Source organism: Branchiostoma floridae, chromosome 3 (genome assembly GCF_000003815.2).
Source record: "Branchiostoma floridae strain S238N-H82 chromosome 3, Bfl_VNyyK, whole genome shotgun sequence".
Taxonomy (NCBI): Eukaryota; Metazoa; Chordata; class Leptocardii; order Amphioxiformes; family Branchiostomatidae; genus Branchiostoma; species Branchiostoma floridae.
Genome location: NC_049981.1, coordinates 20,210,067 through 20,226,554, shown reverse-complemented (window position 1 = coordinate 20,226,554; position 16,488 = coordinate 20,210,067). Strand labels below are relative to the sequence as shown.

Below are 16,488 nucleotides of genomic sequence, written 5' to 3'. Positions count from 1 at the left end.
AAAAATTAATTTGTTAGTCACATCTCAGTGCTTATATAACGTTAAATGTGGTCACTTTTAAAAAGAAGCCCAGAAGATTTAGATTTACCCGTCCACACAATGTGCTGCCGTCACCACCCACTCCTCCGAGATGATGGAACCTCCACAGAAGTGCCAGGTCACATCGTCATTTGCACGAAGAGACACCTGGTGGCAAGACAACATATGGCAACTTAATATTGCACTACCGTACAACAGCTAGTCGTGCTTTATCCATGAAATGACACACTGGTAAAAACAATTAATCAATCTGCAGGTGTTGCCGGGCATGGCTGAGATCGTTAAAGAGAATGTGCATCTTCTGTCATTTAGTCAGCAACCTGCTCTGAAAAGCTATTTCGTCAATTTCTGAGTAATTTTCAACACCCACAAAAGTGCGGCGGATAGATACACAATAGAGATGATGCATTGTCACTTGTATATCTACTATGTTTATACCATGTACTTGCAATTAGCCCCCGGGCACGAACTCGCAAATAAACTTCTTCTCTTCTTTATAAAATCAAGAAGGACGAAGCTGAGAAGGAAGAGAACTTTTTGAATGCAACAATATATAATCATATACCTTAGGATTCAATTAACTAACAGTATTTTAATTACTCAATAACCCAATGAAAGTATTCACGGAGTGTGATGGAGACTACGGCGTACCTGCCATGGCCAGCTGCCGGGTTCGGCAACTGTCCCGCCGACAACCCTGGATCCGGGAAGGACCCACTGCAGTCTGGGGATGGCGGGGTTTCCACAACCACTGGCTGGAAGGGCACAGTGCCATGAATACGATATTTATCAAGTTCATGCAAGCAAGATAAATCAAGGAATGTACACTCGCAATGTTGGCACTTCTTTCTTCGACCTACTCACATAAGTAACCTTGGAGCCCAATGTATGATCATTACAGTGTGAAGGTCATTGTAAAGGTCAATAAACATGCTTTTTAATGATATATATTGTAACACAATTGATATATGGTAGTATTGACGGGGATATGATAGACCATACACATGTTTCCGTACTATTGTTAAAATGCAAAAAAGGCACAAATATCACAGCGGACAAGTGACTAATCAGGCACTTTAAGGCCTGTGACAATTTTTGTCGAACATGAAATTCGAACCACTGCGTGACCGCATGTGACCACGCCGGACCGTGACGTTCAGTTTAGAGCGGTCCAATATCAGCATGTAATGTTACATTGCGAAAACAGGGACTTACGATGTATGGGTCACACTAACTACTTTTCTTAAGACTTATCAATGTTGAATGTTGAAGATATTGACCTAGTATTTATCAAATATTGACATAACCAGATGCGGTTAATTTGTACCAAAAATACCCCAAAATTGTCAAAAAATTATGTTTTTGCCCCAAAATGAAGTCTTACCAATGTATAGCGGCAAAAGGCCCGGGCACTTTAGATATCACAGAGGTATAATCTGTTACTCCAGAAAATATGACTCTGTTAGACAGTCATTTCATTATGGGCACAGACACATTTTAATAGCATCACTATTTTTTACCAAAAAATTATTTTTTTAGCCCAAAATATTCAGGATCCACAATTTTCTTGTCATCATATTTTGAATATGGTTGAATTACGTCTACTGGCCAAATTTTGTTGAAAACTGATAGTTACATCGAAAGTTACGGCCATATAACTGCTAGACTGGAGAATCTGCGGGTGTCACAGGCCTTAAATTGCCTGAGTAGTCAATAATGATACTCATACATAAAATGACGTATAGAGTCTGCATAAAATCTGCATGACTTATTACATGGGCGTCGTTTTACGAAATGTGACTATGAAAAAGTGGGGCTCACCTACGCCTCTAACGGAATACAAGTGAAGTGCATGTGGAACCTACATGTGTACGTGATGTTGAAGCCGTTTCCCTGCACAGAACCGTCGCTGCGGAACACCAGCACCACCTCGTGACTTGATGACGTAAATGGATTCACAGAGGAGCGTCCACACGTCTCTGCCGAAGATATGAAAATAGAAAAGTAGACAGATAAAACGTAATATACATTTACGGAATCAAACATTACGTCCATGTGTAAGGTTGCCAGAAGTTGTCTGTTCTCTGACGGTCCTCATGGAGGCCCTAGGACAAGGTCTCTAGAGCCACCAACTGCTGTGTAGACTCGAGTGAAAGGCCGGGGCCCGCAAAATGTTCGATCGCCGAGGTTTATTCAGTTCATCACCGACAGTTCCAGATAGTCTCTGCGGTATCGGTAGCTCCAGGGAAAGCAGGGTAGAATTCCTACAAAGTTTCCAGAACCGCTCAAGTCGCCGACAGATTCTTCAGGCGAGGCAGTGTGTGGCCCTTAGGCCCAAAAACTCTTCTTCTTGCTAAGTGTTTCCCAACTTTTATTTCCTAGATTTTGGTGTCCGCCTCCACCCAAATTTGGTCCGAAACGATATAAAATGCAATCGGCCATTGGTCAACACAAATCGGTTTTGGTATTTCTCATTTATCATTTTGAGTTCTTACTGTCAGTTTTGACGGACATTTCGAAGCAGAAATCGTGGTTAACTCGCTTTTCCTCTAATAAAAGTCCCATTAATAGTGAGTTTGGCCCCAACCTTTGGATAATTGGTGATGGGTTCGTGTCCTTTGCAACCGGTAAATGTGGGATACGGGACTTCCCCAATTTGGTCCTCGCAATAATCAATAATATCAGTCAACGTCTTTCGAGCATGAGCAGTGTTCGACAAGTAGTTGTTATCCAAAACAAACAAGGAACGCTAGGGGCTTTCCCAAGTGCTACCGCCGCAGCTTCTTAAGTACAAGTGACAGGTACCGTGACCTCCATAACATATGTTCCCTTGACATACAACCTCTTAGGTTAACTATCTCCGTCGGTCCCCCGAGTACAGTGGGGCCGACGGGTTCCAAAGCTAATTCACTACAGGGGTGCTCGACCTGCTGTTCTGGTGGTAATCATTGCTTCTCGGCCATTCTAGAGAATAACAGTGTTGCACGGTTACTTGCGGAAGCAACCATACTATCTCAATAAATCTATCCTTACACATGAAGTTTAGATATCCAGGAAATAAGATACGACAAAAAGCAGTAACTCAGGGAACTAGATATGATTTTGCAAACCATACTCATGACCTTTCCAAAATCATATCCAGTTGCTTGCGTAACTGCTTTTTGGCGTATCGAATTAGATGCTGTGGCTTTAGTACAATATGTTTCCAGTATCGTTACCATCATTTAACTGACATCCCATACACTGGAGTATTTTTTTCCACACAATCTCTTTATATTTGCTCAATAACGAATAAGGACAAACTTGTCCACCTCGCTTCTCTCTATCTCATTACAATCTTTATAGTATTTAGCCTATAGGCCGACCATTTGGTCACCGGGTGAATTACTATTTGTAATGGCCACCAGGACAGGATTGCGTGATTACCCTATGTATTACGGTCATCAATCACAAGCCAACTCCAACCTGCCAAGCCGCATGTCCAACTCTGATTAAGGTTAGACATGTAGTAGTACGGGTCAATCAGGTAGGAAATCTCTATGACTGGATAGAATTTGGACTATTATCTGTCTGCTATCTATCTGTTGTCCAGTTGTAGAACGAGTGGAAGTCCAAAATGACATTGGTTTTATTTGTAACAGGCTCATTTTTCACCGAATAAGTTTAATTTGACATATAACGTTATCCTCCTTATATATGAGTGACGGAATTGATTTCAAGCTGACCACACACTTGGACGCCCGTCGGGAGAAAAGAGCAGTTACTAGTAACTAGTTCAAGGTATGTTCAATCAAACTGCAATTAAGAATTAATGTCGATAAGCCACTTTCAGCTATCCTCAGAGACTGACCTTGCACATGTATCAAGCTACATATCTCTGCAAACAACATGCTTATTTTGAACTCTGAAACCAATCAGTTTTTCTTTGTTGTTGTTGTTGTTGTTATTCCTGGAGTGGAAGGAGGTGTGAGTGGAATTCCAGAGCGGTCGTCAATGCCATTGATCTCCGTTGTGTTGATTAATACTAGTAGTAGTTTCTGCAGCCTACTCGCCTATTGAAAAAGCCCACTTCTTGGTTGGTTGTTGGGAAACTAGTCTACAAAAATATTTATTCATGAAATCACGCCTCCGGCTATGAATCCAACTGGCTTTAATATTCAATTTGCTCCAGTCTTGTAGCGCTAAAAGCGGAAACAATGAGAGTTCAGAACTGAAATTCGGTATGTAACCTATAGAGGTGTATGTAATGCCTAGGTTACACATAGCCGAATTTAGCTCCCGAACACCAGCCGACCCTTAGCCGACTCAGGTCGGCTGGTGTTCGGGAGCAGTCTGACCACGCCTATCTTTTAGCGCCGAACATGTCCCGAACATGTCCCAACCATCTCCCGACCAGTAAATGACTTACTCCCGACTGTCTCCCGAATTCTAACTAACCTATTACCAACCATCCGGACCTCTAGCCGCAGACTGCCGAATCACTCCAGACTGATTCCCAACCGATTGCTAACCCTCTTACGACTTGAAATGGACATAATCAGCGATTTTTTTAAAAAAGTAGCCATTTTCATTTTTAATCAAAATAATCCTTTCTTCTATCATGTAAACATCACCAAGAGATCAAATTTGGATCACAGATAGCTCTAATATGGTATTCATGGTTCTTTTTGTTTTGGGCTGGATGTCGGTCGTGTGAAGTTCGGGGGTGATTCGCCTACGCCCTGGTAATAGTAATTTTTCTTGGGATTGAGTTAGCAGAGATTTGTCTTCGGTTTTGGGGTGAATCGTTGGTTGGTTGGAAACAAGCTGGGAGTATTTAGCAGTGTTTATGGCTTGGTTTATATATATAATAAGCAGTTAAAATTTGACTGCTGAGTTACTCCCGAACACCAGCCGAACACTAGCCGACTATGCCGAACACCAGTCGACCACCAGCCGACCCATTCCAGACCCGCCGTTCAGAGCCGAATGTTTTGAACATTTCAAAACATTCGGCTGAGGCAGCCGAACTTCAGCCGACTCACCCGAACGCCAGCCGACTCACCCGAACGCCAGCCGACTACAGCCGACTAGCTCCCGAATCACTCCTAAACCATAGTCGGGAGAGAGTCGGGAGCCAAATTCGGCTATGTGTAATCTAGGCATAAGATAAGCTTTCTACAGTAATTGTGGGTCAGATTTCTTGAAATTAACTCAGTTGCTGATAAAATTCTTAACACATCTTGAGATACTTTAATATCAAGAGGCTATTATGTTATGCGAAACCTTTGTGCCAAATTTCGGCTCATCCGATATGAAATAAATCAGCTTTTTATAGAACCAGTGTCATTACTTTTTGACTCACCCAGGTTCTTTGTGTGTATATTTATTACAATATCAAGAGCTTGGTTGAGTTCACCTACCTCCCTTTTTAACACTGCCTGGCCCTCCTTTGTACAAAGAAAGTCCGTCGGGGCACCTTCCCCTTTGCTTCTTCTTCCTCTTTCCCTTCCTCCTCCTCCTCTCCTGCAGATCCACGCTGTTGATAGTGACGGTGACGGTCCTGCCTGGTGTGACCGACACGTGGTACACACAGAACTGGTTGTTTGGGTAGACCTGAGGCCAGCCCGGAGACAGGATGCTGCCGACATCTCCCCTGTAGACTCCGCTACATTCCTCATCTCCTGCAGGGTGGAGAGGAACTCACTCAGGTCGACATTGGACGGACACAAAATTTTAGGTTTCTTTTCCGCTATACTGGAAACATACCTCTCCCCAACCATGAGTCAAATGCAGCATTAATTCATAGCTTTTTGATATAGTGGAATATTTTCATCAACAAGTTAAACATCAAATTATGACAATCCTCTACCGAACTTCTACAACCTCAGGCTGTTATCTATATCTTCTTGTTATTTTTCTGTGACATTGCCAAAGAGCTTGGGTGCGACTTGACAGTTTTCAGGCCTTCTTTTTTTTAATTCATGAAGTAATGGACAAGCCAATGGAGCGTTATAACTATTCTTTGCTGGAAAGTATATAACATGACAAAGCAAAAGGAAGTCGAAGAAAACGTAACATTGAAATCGACGTTATCTTTGGTTACATTCCCATATACATTCCTGAAAGATAGGAATAGATTTTCTTTCCCTCGGTCACGGCCACAAGAAGGCCTGATAGCCGTCAAGCAGAATAAGCTTCCGGTCATGCAATGGAACGGCTTGAGAAGTGACTTCTTTCAGTCACGATTCGAGACCCCTATTAAGTATGACACTATGCCGCAGAACACGAAGGTATACATCACTGACTGCGGCTATTAGAGCCAGGTCCAGTGTTACACAGCATGCAATAAGTCATGTGCGAGGAATACAACTGAAGCAACGGCAGATTGAGATAACTTGTTACATGTAGATTCTAAGTTTTTTTGCAATTCTCTTCTTCGTCACGGTGCAAATCTCTCACTGTCATGTCATCCATGTCGCCCATGCAGGCGTTTTCGGACAAGTACACCTTGTAATGTATGGAATAGATGCAGAAATCGAGAAGACAGAAATGATCAGAAATACCTACGCAGGTAATATTACAAATACACATAAATTAACTGGCTAAGTAGATGATCCGATTTCCAAACCCTGGCTGATCTTTCAGTGCCCGTTCCATTCTCACCAGCTACAATGCACTGTTTCGCTAAAAAAATGTGGAACTTGCTCGTTGGGTCCCCTTTTATCGAAGGGTGACATTAAGTAGAAACATGTCTTTCTCAGCACTATTAAACAATGATCATTGGATGAAAAAGAAACCGTCGGAGGCAAACCTGAATCGACACCTGGAGCTGTCTTGGGGGACCCGCGCCGCTGGGACAGTACCAGTAGCGGCAACACCGCGACGATGCACAGCTGTAAAGCACGGCACTTCATGGCGGCTGACTGCTCTGTTAGTGTGAGCTCCTCTAGCTCCTCTGAACATGTAAGCAGAACTTTGCCGTCTCAGCGGCTGCAGTGATTGAGCATGCCCGTGAAGGCTGAAGGGCAATCATTCTCGGGGCCTCAGCACGTGACAGTTGCTGTCGCCATCTTTCACCGTAAAGATAAAAACAAGGAGTTCCACACGCCGGGGACTTCATGTTTGGGTTCCAGACGTTATTTTCTTCCGTTCCATCTCTGAGACATAGACATACTTGACCCTCTGGGGAGTCACCCTGTTTGAATAGCTTGAACTGGCGAATTCCGACGCTACCGAAATCCACGGCCTGGCTGAGATTGTTTCACACTTTACACAAGTATGCCATGGAGCTCTCATCAGTAACAACTTCGGAAAGAAGCCAAATGATCATGAGAAATCACATAAACATAAAAACATTTTAAAAACTAAGATCAGATCCCCGTCCATCGCATCCCGCCCGTCCGCCATCATCCATCATTCACTTAGTACTAGTACTACAGCTACTAGTATGTACAGACTACGACACACAACTGTACAAAACGAAAAATACAATACAAAATACAAGTACTTGAAAATAAAACATCCGGACATCCGGACACACAACGTTATTTTAACCTCCTTGGTTAACCGTAACAACTCCCACTACCGCCCGTCTGACCATCATACCCGGTAGTTTCAACTTACAAACTCTCCACAGTGTTATGGAATCTAGTTCGCGAAGTCTTCGATCAACCATTTGTAACGTACGCATGTAACGTTAAAGTCAACTCATGATGACTCTAAAACATACAGGCCGTCATTCGTATGAAAATGACATGTTCACATAAATGGTTATTTAATAAGTTTTTGCACTTTCGTGCATTATAACTAACCATTTATGTGAACATGTCAGGTGCCGGTATGTAGTTTCTATGCCGAGAGCAGTCTTTTAATACATGGCCTTACATGCATGCCATTATCATGCACAGTTAGGAGTAAGCTGCAGTAATTACGAAGCAGAAACACAGTAAGTAAGAGCATTTCGTGCAAACTGTGCAATACAACGACACGATTGTATTATCAGGCTTATGGTGACCTAGGGCGCATCAAATCGTAAAATAACCTTTATTTGAAAATACTATTATTTCCCACTTTGTATGCCAATATTTGTATATAATGATAAAATAAATTTTAAAGTGTGATGAAATATCCAAAAAAAATATTATCTTTTGATATTTTAAGAAGTTTGTTGTGTTTCAAATATGTAGGATATGTTACGTTTGCTGCGGTGCCCGTGACCTGACGGGTAGATTTGTCACGGGATGCTCGGACGTGAAACACGACGACTCTGACAACACAACAAAAATGCCAAGAAGTTTTGGCGCCAACAGGAGGTAGTGCAGGCGCGGGACGACAGCAAAAATGGTCCAGTGCACGTGGATGTGGACGTATTACACCTTAGTGACGAGAATATTGGGCATTCTGACTGCGATAGGTGAGTAGAAGAGGGGACGATTTGACCTAGCTTCAATGACAAGTCGGATGATGGTTTGTGGTGTACGACACGAGGTTTGGAAGTGCTGTATATTTATCGCCCTCCCTCATCTCAGCTCGCACGATGTACTGTTTACATTCATTGGTCTCTAAATCGTCCACCTTACGCCCAATGACGTGATTTATCTGTGGCTATAACTTATGAAACTGCATATTTTCACCCAACCATGACGGAGTGGACACAAACCGCGGACCGTTTTTATTTAGAACCCACGCGCTTCCCTCCCACTCAGAACAGTCGTCGTCAAAATTAGGATCGCGGCGATGTCACATGTCCCACATGTGCACTGTCGTCACTACACCCTCCGCCACGCCCTGACCATGCTGGAGAAAATTCCCTTATCCTCAAGTTGCCGCTTTCTGAGCTGGCGACATGTAATATTTACTTTACCACGTAGTTCACGCACCGCCATCTTTGATAATTCACGCACAGTTGAATTAAAGGGCCTACTACAACCCGTTTTTATACACCATTGCGCAGGAGGAAAAATGTAAATATTCAGTGTTGACAAAATGCTCTTAATTGTTTTACCGGATGTTTGGATTGCTGGCACGTGCCTGCCCGAGTTTTATTGCCCAGTTTGTTTACATCCCTATCTTAATTGCCCCCAGGAGGTGCATTAAGATGGAAAGATTATGCTTAGTGGAACCACAATTTGATCAATAAAAGATAGAAATCTAGCCACTGTAATTAGAACTTAATGCAACCATATTTATATATAGTAATAAGATTATAGTTCCAAACATTCTTACGTAAACAAGATATGTTGCTTGAATGTTGTAGCACACAGAAAATACATTATAAACATAAGATGGAAGCACAGAATGTTTTGATGGAGTTGACTGCACTTTATAATGTCCCAAACATTTATTAGTGCAAGAATTACAAGTATGATATTGATATTGGTAATTGTCAGCTGTCAGACTCTCATGGGCCCAGGCAATGTATGTCTTGAAATCCATTTGAGGCTCTAGCATGCTAAAGGTATATAGCTATTCGCTGTTGCCAAGAAAAAAAAAGGAGATTAATTGTCTGTGTCAGAGTTTAAGGTTGCATTTCAAGCCTGACTAGATCTGAAATGTTTGTTCTGTGATCCTGTCTGCTACTTTTATTCCCCATATTAATAGTTATCATCTCTTTTGTTGGCAGTCTTCCCTTAAAGTTAAACAAATGTATAGATTATAAATCAACTGTGTGATTTAGAAATCGAAGGTTGAAGCAAGGACATGGTTCAAATTACAGTGTACTCTGTACAGTAAAAATAACAGGCAGGTTTGAGGCTATGGTTTGCACAGTCTTCTTAAAATCTACCTGCCTATCATGACAGGTGAGGTAAAACCAGGACATTTGGCATGTACTGTAAATCTTGGAACTTTCTCAATGGCTTGATTTCAGCAGCTTCCTGCAAATATGCATTTCTAATTAGTATTACTACTGTACAAGTACAACAGAAATGTTTTAACCACAACCTTAAGACCTACTACAGTGAAATAAAACCACTGCAGAAGCAAATAAATTTACAAATAGCATTACATTATTTTGGCAGTATTTTGGTTCTTGTTCAAATTTATCCTGGCTACAGTGAATTACTCTGATGAAATCTACTGCTACATCCAAAATTGGCTTTCCACCAAATACTTATTTTTAGTCACAACGGCAGATTTGTATGTGTCATTTTGGCATCATCGTCCATCCCAACAGAAAAAACAGCATTGATGTACATGTATATGTTTCTTGGCCTCTCGCTGTTAAGGAGTTTACTAGACTACAAAATTTGGTTAGGGAAATTGCCTTGTGCTCCATTCAACTTTGTATGAAATCTTTGGATAAAATAAGGATTTTCAACAGTACTAGACTAGCAGGGTTGTTTAAAGTTTAAACTCCCTCTGTACAGTCAGTAAAATGTCATTTTCAGATGGTGGATGGTCACAAGTCAGGTACCACATAACAGCTGGGCAATCCTGGCCAAAGTAGCATGTTCAATCTTGGCCCAGTTTAAATCCTGATCCGATGTATCCCAGGCATGTTTACAGAGTGTTAAGAGGGTATGTTCCACCTGTGTGTGGAGTGGTCCAGAAGGGGCGGGGGTCAATACCTGTGGATCGATGTGGCTACAGAAAATTGTTCAACAAGCTTGTGGAAAAGTCTCTCCATGGAACTCACATGACTGAACCAGACAGAGATGGTTGGAAATAGGGACCTCTCCAATGTGACCACCACTTGTTTAGATGGGAGGATTGAAGAGGAGTTATCTTGCACTCACTGGCAGAAAGGTTGATTAACAAACAATATATTCGGATTGTGAAATAGGTCAATCTTTTGAAAAGCCTGTGGAATTTGGTAGGTTCAAGGATTGCAATTCTTAAGAGGCCTAAATCTCATTATTCCTGCCATTGGCCAACCTGAAAGATTGAGTATAAAAATATGAGTATATGATTATGAGTATTTTGGGGCTTAAAGATACAAAATCTGATTTGCTTTCCCTTTTGAACATCTAAAGAATGAAATGACATGAATGAAAAATTAGACAATGTGGATAACAATCTTGTTTTTCATAATCATTGTGGTTGGTAAGGTCAATGCTATTTTCCAATAATTGAGTAGAAGTGCTGAGGTGGAGAGACAACCTTGTCAAACACCTGGGCCCCACATGGCCAGTACTAGCTCATACCAAAGCAAACTGTGGGAGCTGAAGGAAGAAGCTCCTTTTCAAGAGTAAACTGAAGAACTACAACTCGCTTACCGAGTCAAACCTGTACAAGTAACCACCTCTCTATAAGGACCACCTTGGCTACGTGATCACTTTTTGGTGGTCCCTTAGAATTTCTCATTGACACAAGCTTTAGTGACCATCAGATTTTATCATCCCCTGATTGGTCCTCTTGGGCAGGTTTGACAGTATACAGAAGTAGAAAGCCTATTTGTATATATTGAACATGTACATGTCAGTAACATGTGGTTACAGACTGAATATATTGGCCTAGGGTAGCATATGACTGAGGCAGGTGCATGCAGTACTAATGCATGATGTTGATTGAATTCATACAAATGTATATTACTGACAGTAATTGGATTACGCTGAAGGCAGTTATAGCTGCGCTACAGATACAGAGTATTGGATGTAATTATATCGATAACTTCTAACCAGAAAGCCAATAGAGTGTATGGAATATTTCCCTTCAATCTTTTACTAAAGATAACATCCAGAATTCATCCATCAGATTCAGAAGAAGAAAAATGCTGTTATGGAGAGGATGTAGATTGTAACAGCTATGTATAGCCATGTATGAACATCAGCTGCTACAAACACTGTCTTACTCCATCTGATTATGAAATAGTACCTAAGCATTTAACATTTTACATAATCCCTACCTGTCACAGGTAGGTGTGTGTTGATTTTGCTTGGTGTTAACCCTATAGATTGTATCATTTTGTGTCATTGTGGCATGGAATGTCCAAGTGGCTAGGTTGGCAGGACCATGATTGAGAGATCACAGGTTCGATTCCTAGATGTTGTGTCCTTGGGAAATGCATTTTACATGACTTTCCACACTCCAGTTTCATAAAATTAATATAATAAAAAGATGGTTGAATGATAGGGATGGGTTTTGCCTTCCCATACTCTGCCCTAGACATGGGATGATATCTCGCTGTCCCTACAGCCTCTAAAAGGATGTGAGACTATCTTAACCTTTAACCATGTGAAAATGTTGCTCTGACATATTATTTATATTTTTCTTGCCCACAGTACTATGGGGTGTTGGAGTGGAGACGATAACATCAATAAATGTAGGCATCGGCCTGTACCTAATGTGAGTAGACTTCCTCCTCTACTGAAACTTGTTTGATTAAATGCCTCTTCTTGCAATACTTGCCACTAGCAACAAGGGAGGTTGCTAGCAAGGAATGTATTCTAGGGTCACTTGTCCATACCAGTGCCCGGCCTGGCAGTTTGTTGGAAGGGAAAGTATTGATATAAGAGAGAACACACAAAACAGGAAAAGATGTAGTCACAAACATAATTTGTGTACTATATTTAGTGAGATGCACTTTTATTTTCATTCTCACACACAGCCTGGGTGCCCTCCTGTTTGGAAGTGTGACCCAGGCTTTACAGAGGTTCATTGATTGGTTTCTGCATATCCTGACCATTTATTACAACATTCATAACAATTACTTCTAACTTGCACTACCTCTCCTAATTTATCTCAGTAAGTTATTTACAAGAGTTTTGGTAGTTATGTCTTCTACATCCTATCCCATTGAATCATGTACTCTATCTCACTACCGGTACTTCTACCCTGCTCCATCCCTGCCAGGTTCTGGGGACTTATTAATTGTCTGGGGACTTATTAATTGATGTTTGTACATCCTGTCCCATTGAAACTTGTACACTAATTACCTCAGCTCTAAGCATGTAATGACGATGTTACCAGTATTTCACCTTAGATGGGTTTGGTAGTCCCGTCTTGTGCTTCCTGTCCCATTGAAACTTGTACTCTCATTACTGGTACCAGTACTTCTATCCTGCAGCATCTCTGGATTCTCTGCCAGGTTCTTTACAGGGATTGATGTTTGTACATCCTGTCCCATTGAAACTTGTACACTAATTACCTCAGCTCTAAGCGTGTAATGCCCAGGTTATTCACCTTACAAGGTTTTGTTGGATATCTCCTTTCCCATTGAAACATGCTATTTGCACACTCATTTGTCATTATCTCAACCCTGTACCATCTCTTTGAAGTTTTTTATGGGATTCATTGACTGATTTTTGTGTATCTTTGCCCATTGAAACGTGTGCACTAATTATTTCTACCCAGCACTGTCTCTGCCAGGCTGACTATTTCTTTGACCATCCTGCCTAATGGACACTTGTTCACTAATTACATTAACTCTTTGTTACTTACAAGGTTTTGTTGGTTGTCTCTTGTACACCCAGTCCCATTGAAACTTGTACATATATATTTCTGTCTGCTGAAAGTGCTATACATATAGTTTTGTTAAGTAAGTGAATACATTGTCATCCTATTAGTGTGTGATGGAAGCAAATATGTAACTAGATTTGCATTTTTGTTTCCAGAATTGTAGCTATTGTCACATCTTTCCTGGAAGCCACATTTCTGCTGGACAAATGTGCATGTTGTGGGTAAGTTCCCAATATTTCCTACTCTTAAGTTACCTGTCCAAATATATGAGGTACTCTACACACAGGTGTGGTACACAAAAAGTCTTTATAACTTCAGTGTACTGTAAATGCAGAAACTTTCACGGTGGTTTGATGTTCGCGGTTTTTGCAGTGGTTGCTTCAACGCGGACTTAAAACCGCCGCAAACATTTTTATACGGCAGCAAGAGATTACAGTGCATTGTGCTACCGCGAACTTAAATCAACTGCAAAAAGTCCTTTTTCCCTCTACAGTGAAATGAAATCCCCGCAAACTTAAATGCATTTACGGTATTTTATTTCTTATCACATTATTAATGATTATATGAAACGTAATGGGCTGAACATTGCAAATGAAGATGATGGGTAGCCTGGGCTTTATTCCTTTTTATACAACCAAAGGAATCAAATCAAATCAAAGCACTTGCCCTGGGTTTGCAGCTGAGGTAAGACATGACTGGAAAAGAGTTTGGAGTTGTATGTGAAGCAGAGGGCCCATGTTTGAGGGGGCTTTAGTCAAATGGCCCAAAACACAAGCAGTAGCAAAGCTACATTGCACTACCATTACCTAATTGAAAAATCATCATACTTCATCAGCTGAGGATGACTGCTTTACGTTTGAGATGGCAGGATGTGTTTGATGTTGAATGACCTGTGAACATGTAGGGAGGGGACAGCATGTCACAAGGTGTGGCGAGTGGTGATGTGGATCGACAACTGGAAGAAAGGCATCCTGTACATCCTGTTGTCCATTGTCTGCTTCCTCAACCCGATATCCAGCTGGATGGCAGTCATACCAGGTATGTTGTTGTGTATGAAGTACATTTTGTCTTAGAATGTTCACTACTCACAGACACGTGCAAAGTTCTTTTCAATGCCCTGCAACTAGACCAGAAATATATGCATTTTAGGACTAATGAAATAGTCATGTATATTATGTCGTCAATAAACTATGATATAATTTTAAAGAATGAATTTACCTAAGGAGAAGGAGGAGGCCTTGTAGATACAGATAATTGAAGTCGTTGTCAAACTCATCATTGTTTATTAGGAAAGGAGGATAGAGTAGGTGTTTTAGGAAGTCAATGTCATACTTGTCAATGGGAATTGGCCAGCCGCCACTGCAGGTTACACTGATGGCAATTCTTGTCTGTTGTTATTTTTACAAGATAAAGGAATAACTAGAGCATGAAAAATAGTTCAATAGATGGATTCAACTGATTGGATTTGACCTTCACAACTTTGACTGTACTTCATCTAATAACTTTCTTCCTAGAATCACTAAAGCCCTAAACCTTGTTCCCCCCTGTTTTCTTCTTCCTGATGATTTTGAAAGTTTTTAACAACTAAAGCCTAGACCATGTTCCCCCTGTAGCCTTGTTCCTGGTCCTGATGATTTTGGAAGGTTTTAACCACTAAAGCTCACTAAAGCCCTAACCGTTGTTCCCCCCTGTAGGCTTGTTCCTGATCCTGAGCGGCCTGCTGTACCTTGGCCGGACCTACAAGAAGCACCGTGACGAGCAGACGAGGGAGTCGGCCCAGGGGGAGGCCTACAGCAGGTGGGAGGGGTACTGCACTTTGCTTCATTAGTTGTCTTGTTCTGCGTCAGTCCCGCTGTCTGTTTATCTCTCTCTTCTCACCCCGGTCCCTCTCTGGCCGCTATCCTGTAGTTAGTTGACTTGGAAACTCTGCTGTTCTTAAATGTCTCACTTGTGTGAGTTTGGAAACACTGTTGATGTATCTTTGTCTATTCCTGCTTATCTTTTGCCTCCTTCAACAGTCTCCTGCTTGATTGTTTAGAAGTCCCAAGTTTGAAGTGGCGGAGGATAATCACTGTATAATAAGAGACTTGGGGCAAGGTTTAGAATCACCCCAGTATAGTCGTTTTGTTTAAAATATAAAACATCCTCTGCATCAGTTTGTTGATTTTTTCTTGTTCCAAGGGCTATGTTGATATGGATGACATCTGTGCGTGCATCACATTTCAGCCATTTCCTCCCATGCTGTAAATGATACATAGCAAATGGTCATTTATTCAACTGTCCTAAACATTTGGATAATAATTAAGGAAATTTTTTTGGCCAAACTTTTTAATTTGCACACTTGTATCAGTTTTGGGGTTCCCAGAAAACATCATCCATATGATCAAATCAATGTGGCCAAAATTCTTCGAAAGTCCAAAGTGTTCAAAGTTGCTACCAATTAACCTTCTCCCTGCTACCTAACCCTTTAACCAATGCAGAATTGGTGGCCAAACGGCTGCTTCAGTGTGCTAAAGGTTAATGCCTTTTCCCTTCAATATTTTCTGTGAGGCTTTCAAATCAAGGCTGAAGTTTTATCCAGAGTTTTAAAGTGACCATAAAATGCAATACCATTATTTTGTCATGAGAGAAAAGTAAGGATGGTTTGGTTCATGTTCTTGCCACATACAGATTTGAGGACCCAGCTGAGTTCACCCCGGGGTCCCCCGCTGATGAGATTGGTACAGCCCAGATCTCCACCGAGCTCCCCTCCGAGGACAAGTTTGAGGAAGAGATGGAGGCAGACGGAGACATCGATGCTACAGACGAAACTGCACCTGCCATTCCTAACAGACAGTAACAAACACCTAGGCCAGAGATCACTGTATATTTATGAGACTAAAGAACGTAAAGATACAAAAGACAAAAGTATGAAATCTACAAATTATCTGGTAATAAAATCTTCTCTGTTGTGCCCTCCTTGAAAGCCAACATTGAAATGACTGTGACAAGGAGGGTTGACAAAAGGATAGGGTCTGTATATTGTTGATGTGTTTGAAGGAATAACAGGTGTAAAAGTATGTGGAATTG

At 41.3% G+C, this 16,488-nt stretch overlaps 2 protein-coding genes across 3 annotated transcripts in view; one reads left to right on the top strand and one right to left on the bottom strand.

Moving 5' to 3' along the window:
- LOC118412476 (chymotrypsinogen B-like) overlaps positions 1-7,325 on the bottom strand; it is a 10,810-nt gene extending 3,485 nt beyond the window's left edge. Inside the window, exons 1-5 of the mRNA XM_035815357.1 lie at positions 6,833-7,325; positions 5,442-5,702; positions 1,905-2,018; positions 691-794; positions 89-186 (exon numbers count right to left, since the gene is read on the bottom strand). Coding sequence (XP_035671250.1) covers positions 89-186; positions 691-794; positions 1,905-2,018; positions 5,442-5,702; positions 6,833-6,935 — 680 coding nt within the window. The 5' untranslated portion in view covers positions 6,936-7,325. The remainder of the gene's footprint in view (positions 1-88; positions 187-690; positions 795-1,904; positions 2,019-5,441; positions 5,703-6,832) is intronic.
- Positions 7,326-8,228: 903 nt separating this feature from the next.
- Positions 8,229-16,304, top strand: LOC118411229 (transmembrane protein 72-like). 2 transcript variants are annotated; one of them, XM_035813358.1, is made up of 6 exons: positions 8,229-8,434; positions 12,243-12,306; positions 13,575-13,640; positions 14,324-14,457; positions 15,114-15,216; positions 16,090-16,304. In XM_035813358.1, the coding sequence occupies exons 1-6, from the start codon at positions 8,362-8,364 to the stop codon at positions 16,256-16,258; spliced, it is 609 nt and encodes a 202-aa protein (XP_035669251.1). In that variant the 5' UTR covers positions 8,229-8,361; the 3' UTR covers positions 16,259-16,304. The 2 variants fall into 2 exon arrangements, with proteins under 2 accessions (XP_035669251.1, XP_035669250.1); XM_035813357.1 differs by having other exon boundaries at positions 15,114-15,225.
- The last annotated feature ends 184 nt before the right edge of the window (positions 16,305-16,488 follow it).

Bases quoted from the DNA above. Each gene is read 5' to 3' on its own strand.
- LOC118411229 (XM_035813357.1), top strand. From the start codon at position 8,362: ATGGTCCAGTGCACGTGGATGTGGACGTATTACACCTTAGTGACGAGA. The intron at 12,307-13,574 runs GTGAGTAGACTT...TTTTGTTTCCAG, and splicing joins GGCATCGGCCTGTACCTAAT to AATTGTAGCTATTGTCACAT. The intron at 14,458-15,113 runs GTATGTTGTTGT...TCCCCCCTGTAG, and splicing joins CTGGATGGCAGTCATACCAG to GCTTGTTCCTGATCCTGAGC.